Below are 20,087 nucleotides of genomic sequence, written 5' to 3' on the forward strand. Positions count from 1 at the left end.
TTGCTGAAGTTTAGAATGCTTGTACACCTTTTACACAGGGATTGTGGCTTTTTTTAAAGCCACTTAATCTTGAAAGTGCATATAAACAAAAGATCAACTCTAAATAACTGGCATTTTTATAATAACTTCTCCTCAGGGCAAGTTTATTTATGCAGCCTAAATTTAGAGATAAGTTAAAGGCTAGGAAGTACATCACAAATAATAAATTGGAGACATTAAAATACATTCAAAAGAAAACAAGACAATTTTAAGTGCTTCTCAGTGACATTGATGGTTAGGAACAGTAATTAATTTTTCATTTCAAATCACAACACACATCATCTTGAGGCACTTAATTAGTGACATGTAGGGAAATAAATTGGAAAATATGAAGACAATAAGGTTCTACTTAAAATGAGATGTTGATCATGTACAACAAGCCTCGAAAATGGACCCTGGAGAATCCCACCTGTAATTGGTCTTTGCTCAGTGTATCAATATATCATTCATGATTCATTCAATTGACACAATATCATTCCTGACTTGTAAATATGATTAAACCAATTAAACAAAGTGCCAGAAAGACACACCCATTTGTCAATTTTCTCTGATAGTATCTTATGCATGTTGATTGCAGAACTTACAATAACTAAGGGACAGAAATCTTTGTAATTACTGCTCATGAATATTTTTTTTGCAACTTTAACAAGTGCATTCTCAGGTCTGTTGTCTGGATAAAATCCAGCTATTGAACTGTTGACTCAGTAGTACACCAGATGCTTTGCAGTTAAATACATCTAAATACATGCTTGTAGGTGGAGAGGCAGGCAACATAGCCATTTTCCTCAAGATGAATAGTCTCAGTTTAGAATTATAAATTTGTTTGACTTTTTCACCAATAAGTAAGGTGAAAGGGTAAATAATAATTTATTAACACCTTCAGTTCCAAGTTTTAGAGATGACACAAAGAGCCTGAAGTGTTTCACCCTTTGCATTTTGCCTGTCTACCATCTCTTTGTATGAACTTTTACAGTGTGCCATCTGTCCATGTTGCTTTCTTCTTACCAGATCATTGACATGAAGGGAGGGAGGATATTTTGTGAGTGTAGAAGCCTGGTTAAATCTTTTTTAGGCGATTTAGTTAAAGCTTTCTGTTACCTTTGTTTTGTTGAAGAAACACACAGTCATGGCTGGTGTTGGCCTTTTGGGACAACACCTGCCATTACTGCCACAACATCAGAAATGTGGAGACCTTTGGAAATAATTAGGGCCAAAATATGCTCCTTATTATGTGTTGAGTCTTTCACATGCAGGAAACATCTACAGTTATACAGGATGTAAACAAGTTAATTTGCACTAGAACCATCATTCGGATTGTCAATATGATTATTAATATTCTTATAACAGAAGCATTCGTTACTATTGCTTGTCAGGGGAATCTACACTAACACACAGAACATACACAAGTTTCAATATGACCACTGTGTTTCTTATTAAATAAAGTGGCTAGCCCATCCCATTTTCTCAGTGCTCCAGAGCTTCACTAACAGTTTCAGGAACAGCAGCACTACTGGATAATTTAACCAACTTTCAAACACATTAGATAAATGTTTTCTTAATATATAAAAACATTAAGTAACATTGGCTTGCCTACCAAGGGCCTAATACTCAACAAAACTAAGTGTACCAAAGGCATTGTTGATCTCAAGAGGGTCTGGAAGCTACACTATAGTCACCAGTGTTGGGCTCCCAAGCCACTTTTTTGAATAAGTTTGTCCTCTTCGTGTATTTGGCAGAGTCGAGGAATTCTTTCTTCAAGCTCTGTGATTTTCTTACTGAGCATGGCACAGCTGGTGCGTTCAGTTCAGCAAGAAGGGAGGGGAGGTATCGTTTTCTCAGGCAACCGTCTGTGGCAGGGCTCTGAAACTTTCCTGGGTCCTGAGGGTAAACTTTTCCAGTCTCCTGTGTTTCAGTCAAAGCCAGTAATAGCATTCCTTGGAGGAATGTTTTAGAGTATTCAGGAAATTAGAAAATGTAAGAAAAAAAGAACAAAGCACACAGCAAGCAGAGAGCAAAGGAAAACACATCTGAAGAGTAACAAGGTCGCACACGTGTTATAATCACACAGAAACCGTTAGGAAATTTACAAGGGCACAACAAGGTTGATGAGAATGAATAAGGAAGAAAAGGAAAAATACAATATAGTTGAAGGAGAATCTATAGTAGTTTTAGCATCAGATGTGAGAGAGACCGACGTGCATCCCACAGCCTCAACAGTTTACTCAATATAATCAAGTCCATAATCCTCCATTATTCTTAGGTGTTAAATTCCGGTGTGTGTCTTAACTTCAAGAAAATGTGGCTGCTCTGTGCTGCAATGCCTTGTCTCCAATGTGTGTGTATATATCCACACACTTGAAGACACACATCAGGCTTACCAGGAGCTAGCCTGTTCCCCCCTTGCAAATGACATTTTAAGCATAAAGATGCAGCTCAGCATATAAAGCAGTTTAATCCAGGTCACATGACTTTTTTATCTCACCTAACTGCCTGCGCCTTCAGCTGCAGAGCAGAAACGCCAAGGTTATGGGGTGCAGAATGGCACTGGCTTTCCCTGATATGGAGTCATCCACCTGCTCTGCAGCATGAAAGTACTGGAAGGATTTAGCTTGTTTTCCTCTCCTCTTTCCTTTTCTAATTTATGCATTTATAGCAGCCTGGTAATACACAATGCATTATACTTCTAATGATGCTTTTGCCCAATTTGTCTCGATCATTGTATTCTGTAATGATTTGGAAATCCCAATGTATTTGTTACTGTCATTCAAAAATTCTCATTTAATCAAACTTGATTGCACTAACATTGTTCCCCATTGTAAGATTTACGATGATTAATTTCCAGTCAGCTTTTCATGCTCCCTTGTGGCCTCTTCTGTCTCCTCTACCATCATTATTGAGCTCTGTGTGTGTTTGTGTGTGTGTGTGTGTGTGTGTGCGCGCGCGTGTGTGTGTGTGTGTGAGTGTGTTGGCGTTAAATCCTCAGAAGAGAACAATACATTTTAGTCAGGATTGCCAGGGGCAGGGGACAAGTGGGCTGAGGAGGATGAGAGCTGTCATTTAAACCAAGCCAGATGAATGTGCTGGGCCTAAATGATTTGCTGATTTAAAGTGTGTGTGTGTGTGTGTATGTGTGTGTGTGAGTGTGTGTGTGTGTGTGTGTCTGTGTGTGTGTTTGTGTCTGTGTCTGTGTCTGTGTCTGTGTCTGTGTCTGTCTGTCTGTTTGTAGGTGTATGTCCTTGAGCAGGCATTTGCAAATAATCCCCCCATGATTTTTAGGAGGAAGAAATCGAACCCAGCATCTACACATTTATTTTCTAGTGTTGGGCCAGATCTAGGTTTACTGTGACACTCAGACTGCACATGGTAGAATGACTGAATGAAAACATGTTCTGCTGTTTATTCAATCAGGTAAGTTGCTGTAGCAGTGCAGGTCTACTTGGACTTGATAAGAACAACTTGTCTGTATGTGTGTGTGTGTGTGTGTGTGTGTGTGTGTGTGTATGTGTGTGTGTGTATGTGTATATGTGCACATATATTAATGTAGACCTTGTTCAGATAGGAAATAATGCTTAAACACAACCAACTGCCATATCTGGCCTTACCTCTGACGGACATGGCTTTGATGGGTTCCTAATTTGAGGCTGATCTGAACAAATGATCCAAGACTGGATTGGATTTTCCTGATTTTCAAATCAATAAAATCAAAAATGTTTGATATATATGACTTTATATCCTTGTAGTGTGAGGGCAATATAAATAGAATATTGATGAGAAATCTGCTATAGCCATTGAAAATGAGGTGACAAGAATTACACAGTGATATATCTTGGCATGGCCAGACTTTTGCAAATGGGTCTGGAACCTCTTGGTTCATTTTTTTTTATTTATCAACGGCCCCAACCAACCAATCAGAGCAACAAAGTGTGTGACCAAGTGCAGAGCAACATAAAAGTGTCTGGAAGCACATTGAAGCACTGCTAAGTTATGTTTGGAAATATAACCATCCAGTTTGTTTAATACTGTCTCAGTAAAGTATTCAACACACCTCATCAGCTGAGGCCATCATGGAAAACGCCTCAGTGGCAAACAAACATGAGATAATAGTTAAACAAATCTGGCATCTCCATAGCAGCAATGGAGCTGAGGACAATGTTTATTTTGCTCTCCAGTGATATTTGAAGTTTCTGTGAGATCCCTTGAATCACCATTGTGAAATGTGATTGAACTAGTTAGTTGAATCTGATGTCCCATGTGTTATGTTTCACTGAAAAAATAAATGTGTATAAGGTTATTAAACTAGCTCGCATTTGATATGGGCAGTGATAGAACAGCATTGAATTTCATTTAAAAAAACACGTAACAGTAAATGACACTGTGTCCATTCTCATCTTCCTAAACCAACTTGTATCTGGCTGCTGTCTCCCGCTCGCTTGTTTTTATTGGTGAAGTCGAGCCAGGACAAATGCCTCTGTTAATATGAGCCAAACTAAATGATTCTTTAAAATCAAACATTCTAAAGCATTCTTATTTGCCTAAGGGTAACATGTTTCAAGGTTCAACAATTTAGGAATGCCGAGAAGATTCTGCCTTTGCAAAGATTTTGAGGCCTCTACGCTGTTACTTGAGAAATCATTAGCAATGGACTGTTCCTTGAAACAGTAATATCAGTTTGTCCAGTCGCATCATGTCAACTGATATATTGATAGTTTGTGCAGACATTGATGTCCACACAAGGTGAATCCAGGGATTGTGGTCACACCCCCATTACCAACATTGGTTATAAATCCACGATTCACAATGTCCTCATGACTTTAGTGGCCCTCTGATGTCTCCTCTAGCAGCACCATGTGGTTTCATGTAACATCTTGATAACTCCTGATGTGTAGCTACTTAAGGATATCTCAATAATTAAATCTGTGCATAATAAGACAATTTATTCATCATACATGGATCCCATTGTATGTCCCACCCTAGTGATACATTTTTATTATTATTATTATTATTGTCGTTGTTATTGTTATAATTATATTAGTTTGTCTCTTTCCTCCTACCGAAGTGCACCAAGATACTAATCTAGCAAAGTCAAGGGAATAGCCTCAGTGGGCTGCAGGGTAAGTCTTACTTTAATGTTCATGTTCATGAACATTAAAGTAAGACTTACCTCTGCAATATATGTACACCTCAAATTTTGAAAGATTTAGATTGGGTCTTGTGGCTATGGTTTAAAGAAAACACATATTATTGTGCACTTGATTATGCAGTTTACCTTCACATTTTCACAAATCGTACAACAGCAGCAGCAGCCAAGTGAGGAGGGGTTAAGTAGAGAGGCAGAGGTGAACAAAGATTTTCTTATTATGCCTCATGCAATGCACACAAAAAGAGACCTATTTTCCACATTTATGACGTAAACATCATAGGTGTGTGTCTGTCTGTGTGACACAGTTAAGATCATTTTCTGTCCTCCAGAATACTATCTGACTTGTGGAGGTCAGCATATTTGAGGTTTGGTTTGGTTGAGTTCGCCAACAAAGCCAGGCGGAACATTAAGGCTTTGGCTCAGGCTGCTGCCGAGGAGAGCCCGGCCGCATCCCCGCTGCAAACAACAGTCCTCAGCTGTCAGTGAGCTCCTTCTGAACTGTGTTGTCGAGGTTAGAAAGGAGCCAGAGTTTGAACTTACCTCTTTTTTCCACACTCTTCATTCATATATTTATTTCTGTCACTTTTCATGTCTGAAACACCATGAATGCCTTCCACTATTATCACCTTGTTTAAACAGTATCAAATATCCTCAGTCTCCATGGCAGCTGGCATTTCACTCAAAACTGAAAACACCTTTGATTTCCATTGTGGTGGGGAAACATATCATATGATCTAGTCTGTTTGAGAATAATGTGACCCTCTGCATTAAATATGAAAGCAGAGATATGTTGTCATTGTGGAAAAGTTAAACGTTTCAAAGGTGTGAGCACCATCCACCTCCACTGAACCTGGGTGGAGGCAGATGTTTAACAACCTGGGTAAGTAAAACCACAGCTGCCTGCACTTAGAGAGATAATATTACCAGCTGTGCACTAAAAGCTATTCTGTCATTTTGGTTGAACTAACCCCATAGAAGTCCATCGGTCAGCATTCTGTTTTTGAAGCCAATGACTGTGGTTTATATTCAGGTGTACCAACTTTTCTTGGCGTCAATTATTTTAAAGGGACCAATTTCGTTAAAGTAAAAGCAAAATAAGTTATTATGGGGAAGAGTAAAGCTGTCATCATTAAAACTTTGCCAAATATTTGCTCTGGATGGAAACTCAATTAGCTAAAGAAATGTTTCCTGCCCTTGAGCCAATTCCATATTTCAAAGCCTGAGATCGCAGCAGTCAGAGTGCAGAGAATTCCTGGTGGCTGGGAGCTAAGCAGCGTGTTGGAATGATTTCAGTTTGTGGGAAACTCTGTGTCACACTGCTGAAGTTTCTTTTCTTCATCAAGGAGCCTCAGTTGAACCTTGACCGGGGCTGACTGATACCTGGATTACAACCACAACCATAATTTATTTCCCATCAACAACTGAGCTGCTACTTGCAAGGGCTGATGGTTAGACGACCATCCATCTTTGCTAAGGCTGCATGACTGAAAGGAGAGGTTTACATATAGGTCAAAATGATGGTTGAGGGTGGTTGGATACGGGTTTGATCTTTGATAAAGCTGATCTGCTATCAACTTGCATTTTTGTCTAGACAAGAAATATAAGGCCAATAGTTATCACAATAACACTATAAATGGCTTGAAAGCCTTTTGTCCTTATTGTACCTCTATAATATCTGAACACAAAGGTTTTGGTCTGGTGAAATACAAAAGAAAAGCGTCACCACTGAAAACGTTGTTTCATCTTGCGTACCTGCGTATTGTTCCTGTTGAGATTTGCAAAACATGAGAGGAGGGGAGTCTACCCTCAGCAGTTGATTCAGCACAGCAGACTGAACGTTGCAGAAGAAAATACTGTCTGAGATTTACACCTGGCATTAGAATGTGTCTCCTGTAATCACTTGTTATCAGGTGTCACTTCAAATCAATTCTATTTTATTTGTAAATGCCCTAAATCATAATATACATTATCTCAAGTCACTTAACATTGAATTTCAAGACCTTACTTCAAATTATATTTTAACCAGTTTGACTGTACAGATGTGTCAGTAATTGATATGTTAGAGTGTGTGATGGAGTGAGAGGGAAAGAGAGAGGGATAGAAAGGAGGATCCTGGTGACGTTTTCAACAGTGTGTTTCATCTAAACTGTAGGAATTATTGTGTTCTTTACCTTTGAATGGGACCTTTATATTTAAATCAGGACTGGGTCCTCTCTATGGAGGCCACCGTGTTTTTTACAGTCACTCAAACTAGATAAACTAAAAACCTTTTGAGTTTTTATGACAACTGAAGGCTGCCACTGGTTCTCTGTCATGTTTGGAATGGGAGGTTGAGGTGATGGGTATTCAGCTGCAACATGACACTTCACAACTAGATGTCACTTAATTGTACACACTGAACCTTAAACGTATAGCCTTCCACCTGTAATGGGATCAGTTGGTGTGAATAATAATACCAGTAATAAGCAGAGCTCTCTGCTTAGCACCAGAACCCAGAAAAAGATTTAGTCCAACAGTACAACCACAAATATCTGAGCAACATAATTTGTTAATGAGCTGCACAGAACTTGGTGTGTCCGTCTGTCTGTAAAAAAAAGGTTTTCAATAAGGTTCTGCCATAAAGGTTTTTATTTACAATTAATTTATGACAATTGAGCTCATTTATATAAATTTTCATGAAACCTATGTAGTTTTTATATCAAGATTAAATATTCCCTGAATCTTTTTACATGGAACAGAATCTGTGTGCTGCACTGCTGTCAGTCGCTGCCTCGGTTACTGCTGCTGTCTTCTGAGAGACATTGTTCACACTTATTTACAGTTACATCACCGGTTCAAATTATTAGTGTGAAATCCAATAACCATGCTCTTTGTCTCTCTTTCCTTCCCAACACACTCCCTCTTTATAGCGCGACTTCAACTTTCTGGATCACCAACCCCAATAACAACCTCATCAACTGTGCTGCTGCAGGCTCAGAGGTGAGTTTCTCACTCCAGCTTTTCACTCTCCTCACCCTCCTCTCCCCGTCCTACGCTACACACTCAATATCTCCCTAGGTGGAGGTCTGTCTCATTACTACGTTGCCAGGTCAGATTAATGGCTGTATACTCCTATTAACTTCAGAATCAAGCAGACAACAGACAGAAGCACTGCCGCACTTTCACTATGATAGAGTGCCAATTAAGATCATGCTCCTGGGATTTTACACGGATACGCCAGGCAGAATAGAATCTCATTCTTTCTCTCCAATGTAATAACTTTTCTCATTTGCATTCATGTACGTGCGAAGAACAACAACAAAACAGGCAGGCTGACATGCAGAGTGGTTCAGACAGGGCTGTAGTTATGTGTTAGGAAATGTGAATATTCTTCTTATATGAATAAACCTCACATGAATATTTGCTCCACAATTTCTTCTTTTTTTTTTAAACCAACCGACTATTTGTGTCTGTTCGAAAGTTGTGCACCCCCAAAACAAAAATGAATAAGACAGACATTCGAAATGTGCAAGGGTTCGGGCTCCTTTCTCTTGATGAGCTTTGGATGAATCCACAAGTATTCAGTTATGTTCAAATCAGACAAATGTTCCAATGGTGTTTCATCAAGTAGCTCAAGTAATTTGCATCTTTGCATTTTAGTGAAATTGTTTTGCCTCTCTGTCCATGCCTTGTTGCACAACCCCTGAGTTAAGTGATTCACAGGTAGTTAGATGTTCTTTTCAATAGATGCAGCTTTTTTCTCCAAGCACTGTAGGCTGTATTCAAAGAGCTCAGTTTAGATTCCATCCATCCAAATCCCTTGCTTCCTTCTGACTGGTTTATCAACACGTTTCTGTCCAGACTTCATGGTGTTAATGTCTGTGATGAGGAAGCAAATAAGGTTTCGCTCTGATGACTCATCAGTTCTCCACTATGGAGCAGTGAAGCACAACTCCTGTGTCAGCCACAGGATCCTGAGCTGCCTTACACACATTTTGTAGGGTTTTTAATATTTTCCTCTCTGTCCGGCACAGTTTTATCTCAAAGTTCTCTTGATCTTCCAGATCTTGTCTGGATTTTTACAGTTCGTCTTGGCTGCAATTTCTGCAATGACATTTCAGACTGGAGAAATTTCAGGCCGGAGATATTTCTAATTTGACAGCCTGCCCTGCTATGAAGGAATCACTTGGCTTCATTTTCAGATCCTTTGTAGCTCAGGCGTTACCAAAAAGCTGGAGGTTTAATAAATCAATGAAGTTTTGAGACTTTATGAGATAATTTTTCACACACCACATTACTGTTTATTTGTTAAACTTTTTGGATTGTTCAGTTCAGGAAGTTCATTTGCTGCAGGCGTTTAACTAAATTATTTGCATGCTTCTCTTAAAAAATACTACTGTGTGTTTGTGTGTGTGTGTGTGTGGATATGTGTATGTGTGTGCTTGTGTGTGTGTGTGTGTGTGTGTGTGTGTGTGTGTGAACCCTCAGGAGACAGGCTTCTGGTACATCTTCCACCATGTGCCCACCGGCCCCTCAGAGGGGCTGTACTCCCCTGGACACACAGAACACACTCCTATGGGCCAGTTCATCAACAACAGAGCACATTCCAACCACAGGGTAAGTCTGAGCATGAACGTAGCTGCAGGTGAAAAAAAGGAACTGTGACCAGGGACATGTTTATTTACCTCAACTGCAAAGATAAGAGGCTTTAATTTGAGGCAGGCTTCTTTTTGAAGCAGGCCTTTATTTCAAATTCTCTTTATAAAGGAAAGTATAATTGGTCATATTTTAGAAGGTGTAGTAAGTCCCATTTAACTTTGCTTCCTTATTCTTTTTTTCCCTTTGAGTATACAGAAACCATTTAATTGTGGGTCGTTAGCAATCATACCACATGCATCAGCAATGACAAAGCCAAGTGGTTACACACATACAGACCCTGTGATTAATGGGACGATGATACTGAGATAATATATAGAAAACAAATCCACAAGATAATAATATTGCTGAATTTCTTTAGAAATGTGCATGATGCTTAACTTTTATGCACAATATGTGACAGGCACATTACATTTAATTACAGTTTTTTTCCTCAGGCCTGTATTTGGAGGCCAGTTTTTGTTTGCGTTGCCAACACCACCCTGAGGGGGAGTCTTGTTTACTGTTTGGGTTTCTTAGGTTTACTCACCCATTTATGTTTTCATATAGCGTTCTGATTTATTTTGGGTTATTCTGTTGTCACACTCTGTTCCTGAATGAGGTTAGTTTGTCCAAGAACTAACTGTAACAATATTGGGTAAACATGCAGAGTATATCGTTGGACTGTGAATGAGCGTGCAGAATTGTTTGCCTCTTTTTTTTTTAAACAGACATGAAGCTGGCGTCTTATTCATAGCACAGTTATGTCTCACTAGCCTGGCTGCAGACAGCATTGTCAGCCAGTGTTACGTAACTTGCCATAACACCGGTAGTTTGTGCTTTAGCTGTGTGCAATCTTCTGTATCGTGTGAGGTCCCCAACTTCATGGAAGTGCATTATTAAATCGTGGAAAGGCCTCTGAACCATTATTTGGATGCAGGTTCAATAAACATCCCACAGAAAGTATGACAATACAACAGGAGCCTGTTTTCCTAGAATAACCAATGTTTTTTTCCTTCCTTCTTTGTAACTATGAGTCATTATGTGATCACATTATGTGATCTGATAATGGTTGTTACATGTTGAACTGGTTTATTTGTGCGTTTTTTCTAATGTGTAAGCAGGGCTAAAAACCAGCAGCTTTAACAGCATAGTGATTCATTATTTACTCGTTATTTCCAGTATTGAATACAAATCTGTAATTTATCAACATAGAAATGAGAAAGATTTCACAGTGTCACATGTGACCTGCTTTGTAACAAAGAGAGGAAGTGAGAGAGCGAGAGGAGAGCGAGCCAAAGCAGAGGGATGAGATGGAGAGCACAGGAGAGAGTTTAGAGGCGCCTGCGGCAACAAGCACAGCACAGCTCCAGCAGAGATTTATGAGGCGCTGGTGGAGAGGAAGTGTTATTGTTATCTTCCTCCTCTCTCTGCCCCCAACTGTGATCTCTTTTCTCTACTGTTTCTCTCTTTCCTTCCCTTTTTTCGCTTAGAATTTGGATCATCCTAATGGGGGCATAACTCATGTCAACCTCACACCCCAGGATGTTTGTGAGAGAAAAGGTCATGTCGGGGCTGAAGGTTGGGCAGTCACAGAAGCAGCTCAGTGATGGGGTCTAGGTTTAGAGGCGGCACACTGGCTAAGGATGGCTTTTATCATTATCACTGTTTTCATTTTACTTGGAAGTTGTATAGAATGTTTCAAGCCTGGTTTTGAAATTGGAAGTGAGACAAAAACTGATTTGGTATATTTTTCCTTGATTTTAAAGTAGTGAGGTATTAGGGGTGTCATTCAAGTTTGAAGGAATTTGATATGATATATATTTAAACCCTGCTGCCCCCTGTGAATAGCGAGTCTGATAAGGTTAACGCTTAACATTGCTTCGCTCATCTTTAGAGCCTAGTCAGCTGCTGCTGACAGGTCAGCCTTAAAATGTGTTAAAAGACAGTCTAGTTTGCCATCTACAGTGTAGAACCCAAAAGACCACCACCTTTGCGATTGGTCAAGAGCATGCATTGGCTGGATACAGCTGCAACGGCTCCAAATTACATAAAATGTGCAAGAGGGCAGTACCTGGATCCAGGATATTTGAGTTTTTTGTACTGCAGGTGGAAGTTGAGAACATCAGCACCCATCTTTATGTACAGTCTATGATGTAGCCAGGTACTACAATAGTACCATATACGTCAAGCACACAAAGGTATTTTTTTACTTTTGCTGTATACTTTTGCCCTTGTATGTCCGGCTTTGGGCAGGTGATAAAAAGACAGGACACTCTTTCAAGTAAGGAATTATGTCAGCAAAATTCAGTAGGTCAAGGTTTAATTGCAGCTTTATTGAACCTACCACAGAGATTGTCAGGGACCAGGAATTGTAGGATAGTCAAGACTTATAATTTAAATAAGAACATCCACTGCTGCTTATTCAGACCTGATGCTGAACTGTCTGTCTGGAAAGGATCATAAAAGATATGTGTAAGTCCTCATCTACTGAGCCTGATTAATTGGTTAAAGAAGCCAATAAACAAGCTTCACATTGACACTCACACTCTCTACCTGCATGAGAGGAGTAAGTAACACTATGTTTCAGCACAACTAAAAGGTCGGTCATTACGTAATAATTGCTATGACACAGTTGGAAAGTTGGGAGTGTTTTCATATTCTTTTTATATTTATTTCAAATAGAGAGAAGGTTTTGTTGAAACCCCATTAGGTAACAAAGTCTTCAACCAGCAGTCCTCCGATCCATAAGGCCATATAGACCATTTGTCTCTTCTTTCACAAATCAGCAAACATCACCATGGAGACAATAATAAAGATGCAAAGAAAGACGTGGTTGTGTGCCGACACAGAACTGCTTGGTTAGGTTTGAGAACGGATCATACTGTGGGTTAAAATACATTCTTAAAGGATAGAGGATGTTTGTTGTCATGGTTACATAAAAAATATGAGGTTAAGGTTGTGGAAAAAAGAAAAAAACATTGATTATCGGTTCCACACAGGAAACAATCAGTGGTCTCCTATAAAACTCCTGTGGTATATCAGCCCATCCATCCTCTATAACCTCTCCTCCCTAATGCGAACTTTGTCCCCTGGCTTTTTCCATTGATGCCGTTATAAATACTACAGCCACTAGAGATCGCCTTGTAATAAATTATATGGGTCGCAATAAACAGCTTGACGACCTATTCAATTCAATTCAGTTTTATTTGTATAGCGCCCAATCACAATATACATTATCTCATGGCACTTAACATAGGGGTCAAGACTTTAAAAATGAATAGAGAAACCCAACAGTTCCCACAATGAGCAGCACTTTGGAGACTGGCACTTTGGAAACAGAGGAGAAATGGGTGTAGAAGAGAGAGGAGAAGGGGGGGGGACTATATAACCATCATATTTAAGCTCTGTCTGACTGGTTCAATCAATCAAATCAAATTGTATTTGTATAGCCCATATTCACAAATTACAATTCATCTCATAGGGCTTTAACCCTCAGCAAGAGTAAGGAAAAACTACTAAAAACCCTTTTAACAGGGTAAAAATACGTAGAAACCTCAGAGAGAGCCACATGTGAGGGATCCCTCTCCCAGGACGGACAGAAGTGCAATAGATGCCACATGTAGGAGAACATCATCAATAATCAAAGTTTATAATGAAAACAATTTGAAGGATATTTATAGATTTGAACATGTAATTAATGATGGTAGCAACAGTTAACTATGATAATGATGATAATAATAATAACCTAACCTTTCTTATATTGAACTCTATTGTGTGGGTTTAGTATATGTGTACCTACTGCTTTCAACATATAGATCTTATTATTTATGTTCCAGGCTGGAATGATCCTCGATAATGGAGTAAAGACCACCCAGGCGAATGACAAGGACAAGAGACCCTTCCTCTCTCTGATTGGAGCCAGGTCAGTCTCCTCAGCTATGAATATTACCCTGTATGACAAACTGAAGTCAAATCACACCCAGTGTAATTCAGCTTGATGGAATTTGCTGCACTATGTAACTGTTGTGTTTCCTGTTGATGTTTTGTAACCAACAACTATAGAACAACAGTAGGAAGAGTCACTTTAAATATCGGTCCAACACAAGTTTGAGATTCCCATTGAAATCAGCTCAAGTAAAAAAGTAGAGCAGCAGCCTGTGTACCACGCGTGTGAATGAACCAGTGTGTCATCCTGACCTGACACACAGATCCCTCTTCAGCTCAGTGATGCCCCTCCAAACGGGAACATCATGTCTTTGTCAGAAAACATTCTCAGCGAAGGTATTTCTGGTCCTGACTGGACTTTTGACTGCTGTTCTATTTTGTCTTGCTGAAATCATTTAAAAAGATTAAATGTAACAGTTAAACCTATCGGAGTTGGAATCATTAGTTTGTCATCATACCTCATATATAAAGCTATAGCCAGCAGTTGTCAGTAGCTATTCAGTGTGTTTGCACTCTGCAATATTCTTGTGACTCTGCTTCTGGATTCAAATTGAATTCTCATATCAGGACTGGATTAAAGACCACTTTAGTTAAGTCCAAAAACTAGAGGGACACAAACACATCCAGTGTCACTTTAAAGTGAAACAATAGGATTATTGATTATCAAAATACACTTGATTGAAATATGAAGGATTTTTAGTTGAAGCGAGAGAAGATTTTTCTGCAGAAATAATCATTAAAGTTAAGAGTTGCCCTGAATATCACACAAAAGAAAAGATTGTCCAATGCAAACACTCTTTCTCCCCTCCGTGAATATGTGTGTTGTTGCATGTGTCGATGAATTGTTTAGGTACGGCCCCCACCAGGGTGCTGACCCCTTCAAACCCAGAGTCCCCGCTCTCATCCACCACTTTGTGGCCTATAAGAACCAGGACCACGGAGCCTGGCTGAGGGGAGGAGATGTGTGGCTGGATGACTGCCAGTGAGTACTGCAAGAACATTTGGATCCAAAACACTAAATATCACAAAATAGTTAAGTAACCAGGCGGTTGGTGATGGTGTCATGTAATGAATGTTTTTTTGACAAACTTGGGGATTTTATACAAATCAATCATGATTTAAGTGTCACAGTTTATCTGAGTATTGTAGCTTAATAGTTAATAATCCATGTCACAAAGTTAAAGTCTCAAACTGGTTTCATGAACATGAGTTATGTGGGTTATGTTCCTAATAAAGTGATCACTGAGTGTATGTTTGTTGTCAACTTTCGGCTGAAGGTAGGGTTTCAGAATCGGTTCTGTTTTTTTCACCCCATTGACAGAGAAGAAAGTAAGAAATTAATTCCTATCTTATAATAACTTTTTTATCTCCTTCAGACTGTGTGTGTGTTTGTGTGTGTTTTCTCAGGAACTTCAGACTGATACTGTTGCAGCATTAATATTCTCTTTTTCTCTTTTTAGATTTGCTGATAATGGTATAGGCCTCACTCTGGCAAGGTAAACCGATCTCCTTATATTTGTTTTTGCTAATTTATCGTGTTTTATGTTGTTTTATCTCTCTCTCTCGCTCCCTCCCTTAATATATAGATCTTCCCTGCAAAGATATGTAATAAGACCAGTACACATCCACACTCACAAAGTAAAGAAAGTTCATTCATGTCTACCAAACTGGCTTTGTGATGCGTGTCCATGGACTCATTACTTCCTTCTCTTTATATTTTTATTTTTTGCTCCTCATGAACTCAGCAGCACAGTAATAACTGTCATGGCACCTCAGCCTCTGTTTCCCCTGGCTGATACTCGATGATACTTCTCCTACATCTACTATCTCCAGTGCCACTACTGGTTCTTTCAGCCTCTACCTCTCCCTTCTGTGTGTGCAGTGGAGGGACGTTTCCAGATGATGATGGCTCTTGCCAGCAGGTGAAGAACTCACTGTTTGTGGGTGAAAGTGACAACCGTGGGATGCACCTCCCTGACAACCAGATCTGGGGCCCCGGGGGCTCTGATCCCACTGGCAGGACCTTGCCACGGGGCGTGTAAGTAACGCTCATTTCCTCTTTTAGCGCTTTGCTTTAGTTTTGACCCACAAACTTTCATCTGCCTAAACTGCCTCCACAAATATTGTTGGTAGCCTATAGAAACGTTTGTCTTTGTTGTCAAGGACACTGTGATCCTGGTTTGGTATATTGGTGACCCAGTGGTAAATCTCAATGTCATATATATTGGTGAATCGTAGTAGTAGTATAGAAACTACAGATTTGCTGGATAAGGAGAGGTCAAAGAAGACCCACCTGAAGATGACATTGATCCAGACCATGACAGAATCATGCACAAAACTATTATATACTCAAAACCAATACACCAGTAAATTAATTTCAGCCATGATGCCTAGACATCCCAACTTTTCCAGCCAAACATAGCCCAGTTTAAATTGTGGCACACATCAAGTTGACAGTTTTGATCTGCATATCACCAAAACCATACTAATCAGAACATTTTCAATATCAAGTACACCACCATTGTAAGCTTGAAAGTTGGAGGAAGAAGTGGTGGACATGCTCAGCTTGAATAATGTCACTTAGAAGAGACATGTTTAGCTAAAATATGCTAAATATGCTGCTTATATATCAACTCATGTGTAAAATATGAGTTTGAAACACTAATAAAACATCATATATGGATGGGAAATGGAAAAATGTTGCATGAAAACACTGAAAACCTGTTTCATTTTAGCTGGCATCTTAGCACAGCTGCTAAGTCGTTAAAGAGCAGAGTGAGAACAATTTGACAGATACTTTTTAAGTCCAAGTATTTTGGGTGCAGTTGAAGCTTAATGCTGGCTGGTATGTGAGAGAGCAGACATGGTATTCTAGAAATCAGCCCTGTGCCCTGGCCCACTTGGCAGAGTAAAGAGGGAATGTCTCAACAGCAGTATTACTGTATTAGAGATTCCTTTATTGTGGAGGAGAAATAGAACTCCATATAAAGGGCTTCTGTTTGGATGCTTCCTCTTAAGGCTGACATTTTTTGATGGAACCAGATGAACCCGGGCACATCATTGATTAAGTGCTCTCACGCTGTGCAGTGTGGAACAGTTGATAGAGGCCATTAGATAGAAAAAAGATTTGTGCACACACGATGCTGCTTTTTTCCCTGTACCAGCACTTATCTGTGTCTGACATTGAAAGCATCACACTGAATGTCTCATCTCTCATCTCATTTTCATCCGCTTATCCGGGGTCGGGTCGCGGGGGGAGCAGCTCAAGCAGGGGGCCCCAGACTTCCCTTTCCCTTTAGAATGTCACACTGAATGTTGACATTCTATTTCCAAACCTGACACTGCCTTATCCTTGTGGAATTACCGTGGCATCTAAAAAGATTGATTGGCCCAGTATTATTGATTGGTGGCTTCTTTCAGTTGATGGTGTGTGTGTGTGTGTGTGTGTGTGTTTGTGCGTGTGTGTGTGTGTGTGTGTGTGTATGTGTGTGTGTGTGTGTGTGTGTGTGTGTGTGTGGGTGTGTGTGTGTATGTGTGGGATCTGTCTTTCCCTGCAGTGATTTTCCAATCCGGGGCATGCAGATTTATGACGGACCCATCAACGTACAGAACTGCACATTTCGGAAGTACACAGCTCTGTCCGGACGGCACACCAGTGCCTTTGGCTTCAGGCTCAACAATTCGTGGCAGAGCTGCCCCAACAATAATGTCACTGACATCACTTTTGACCACGTACCTGTAAGTCACCATTTGTGTGAAATACACAAAAACAAGTATCCCTTAGGATATTTTTCATATAAATAAATGGAAAAAAAATAATGGACATTGGAAAAGCAAGCTAATATAGGATGTGGCAAGTGGACTCAACTCTCTGTAAAAGTGCCTTGTGGGCAGTGTACTCAGAGCTCAAGATCGGCTGAACAAATGACCCTCGGGTGATTTATTGATATTGGACTCTCTGGGGAGACGGGTTCTGTTTTGGTGAATAAGTTAGGAAGAGCCCCTGTGTAAAATAATTCCAACTGCATAACAAATTACTGCAAATTACCCGCTGAATTTTCTTCATCAAAAATTAAATTAAAAATAACACAAAAATTAATTCAAATTATTCAAGTTATTGAATCTTATGTTCTGTAAACTGTACTAACTGAAATCCAGATCAAGCTCAGTCTATCTTTAAAAGATAAACATTTTCTTGAACAATTGGAGAAGATTAGAAGATTAAAAAAAACTACATCTGTACACAAAATACTCACTGGGAGCTTCACATGAATGCCTCTCACTATTTCTCTCCACTGTAGATCACGTCTCGGGTGTTTTTTGGGGAACCGGGTCCCTGGTTTAATAAGATGCAGATGGACGGGGACAAGACAACAGTGTTCCATGATATTGATGGCTCAGTCAGCGAGTATCCCGGAGCCTTCCTGGTTAAAGAGGATAATTGGCTGCTCCGTCACCCTGACTGCATCGACGTGCCTGACTGGAAGGCTGCGATCTGCAGTGGTCATTATGCACAGGTAGGGGTTGTAATCAGGGGTCAAACTCACTTATCACACCACATCAGCCTCCTCAAACACAAATCTGCTTTCTGTTACACCCTGTCTGGCATTAGTTGATTACATGCAATTTAAAATCCCAATCAAAGTTCTGTGAAAACACAAATAAGACCAGAATAGTGTTAGTTCTGTGTGAAATGAGAATCAATCATGCATATGAATTGTTCATAAGGGCTTAGGCTATTGTTGATGGTTGATTCTGTTGATAAACTTTCCTTAAAACTTCTTTAAATATTGTATAATTATATCATTTATTTCTGGTGGTTGGAAAAATTAGCAATGCTAAAATACCTCTTGAGCAAATAAGGAGATTAATTAATTATGTTTTAAAAATATGTTATTTCTGATATTCAGTGCATGTGTTTTGGGAAATTTGCTGTATTGGTTGTATTAGTTCTAAATGGCTAAATGGATCCAATAACAGGTACACCAGGGGTCCTTAGCTCACAGCAGCCTTCCGACTCAATTGTTGTGTTCTACTCAGATCTATGTGCAGACACGTAACCCTGCCAACCTAAACATGTACATGGTGAGGGATGAGTATCCTGATCGGCCCCTGATGCTAGAGGGCGCCCTGGGGAAGAGAAAACACTACCAGCAGTTCCAGCCTGTGATCACACTGGCCAAAGGCTATACTATACACTGGGACCAGGCGGCGCCTGCTGAGGTCACGATCTGGCTCATCAACTTCAACAAGTCAGTGGACACATGAGTCCCACCTGTGACAGCACATAACACACACTCATGAAAAACAACCACCGTCATTCAAGTCCTGTTTGATCAGAGGAGAAACATTTAGTTTATTTATCAATGATTTTTGTTCAACATTACTTAAAGGTTCAGCTTGTAAGATTTAGATACTGCTTGTGGTGAAGTTCATGTTGCAGCTGAATCCCCCTAACTTCACCCTCCCCTTCCAAGCATGAAAGACAACCTGTGGTAGCCTTTTTCATAAAAACTCAAAAGATGTTTAGTTTGTCCAGTTTGGGCTACTATAAAAGAAACTTGGCAGCCTCCATAGTGATGACCTGCTCAGAATAAATATGAAGTATTTAAGGATAAAGGGCTCCTTCTAGAGTAAAGAAAAACAACAATTTGTACAACTTAGATGAAACTCACGAGTGAAAACATCACTAAGATTTTTATATTAAATTTCTGCCAATAGATCCCATTCACTTAATCTTACACACGGGACCTTTAATAAGTAAGACTCAATAGCTCATTACTTTTTTACATAAAGCACACACTCACACACGCACACGTATGCACTTAAGAAAGAAATAGAAGCTGCAAACAAGGCAACTACTATTACAAATCACAAATCAAACTAAACTTTAAATATCTCTGACCGAGCAAAAATAAAAATACTATCTAATATTGCCCTGTCACTTTGGTTTTTAAAATAACCACATTCTAATATCCCTTTAAAAAGTATCACAAACCAGTTTAGCAATGTAATGTCATCAGCAATATAAGGCTTGACTGATATTTGGAATGAGAACAGCTCTCTGTCCATACCCCAGTTTTATGGCAATATATTGTCTCTAAGCCCTATGACACAAATTGTGATTTGTGAATATGGGCTATACAAATACAATTTGATTGATTGGTTGATAAAAGTACCGTATATAAAAATGAGGTTTGGATCAGTTCTCCAATCGTCAGACCAGATACCACAGAATGAGAGTTACAGTTAAAAGTGCCACGACATTTAAAATAATTACTTGTGGAAACTTGCGCACACAATTTATCTTGATAAGGATGCTGTGAAATATTAATGATTTTGTGGG

General features: G+C 39.5%; 1 protein-coding gene across 1 annotated transcript in view; it reads left to right on the top strand.

Moving 5' to 3' along the window:
- cemip (cell migration inducing hyaluronidase 1) overlaps window positions 1–20,087 on the top strand; it is an 86,040-nt gene that overhangs the window by 54,411 nt on the left and 11,542 nt on the right. Inside the window, exons 14-22 of the mRNA XM_062390777.1 lie at window positions 8,089–8,158; window positions 9,647–9,775; window positions 13,633–13,718; window positions 14,592–14,723; window positions 15,202–15,237; window positions 15,624–15,779; window positions 17,299–17,479; window positions 18,043–18,258; window positions 18,782–18,993. Of these exons, the coding sequence (XP_062246761.1) occupies window positions 8,089–8,158; window positions 9,647–9,775; window positions 13,633–13,718; window positions 14,592–14,723; window positions 15,202–15,237; window positions 15,624–15,779; window positions 17,299–17,479; window positions 18,043–18,258; window positions 18,782–18,993 (1,218 nt within the window). The remainder of the gene's footprint in view (window positions 1–8,088; window positions 8,159–9,646; window positions 9,776–13,632; window positions 13,719–14,591; window positions 14,724–15,201; window positions 15,238–15,623; window positions 15,780–17,298; window positions 17,480–18,042; window positions 18,259–18,781; window positions 18,994–20,087) is intronic.

The sequence above is a fragment of the Platichthys flesus genome, chromosome 1 (assembly GCF_949316205.1).
Source record: "Platichthys flesus chromosome 1, fPlaFle2.1, whole genome shotgun sequence".
NCBI lineage: Eukaryota > Metazoa > Chordata > Actinopteri > Pleuronectiformes > Pleuronectidae > Platichthys > Platichthys flesus.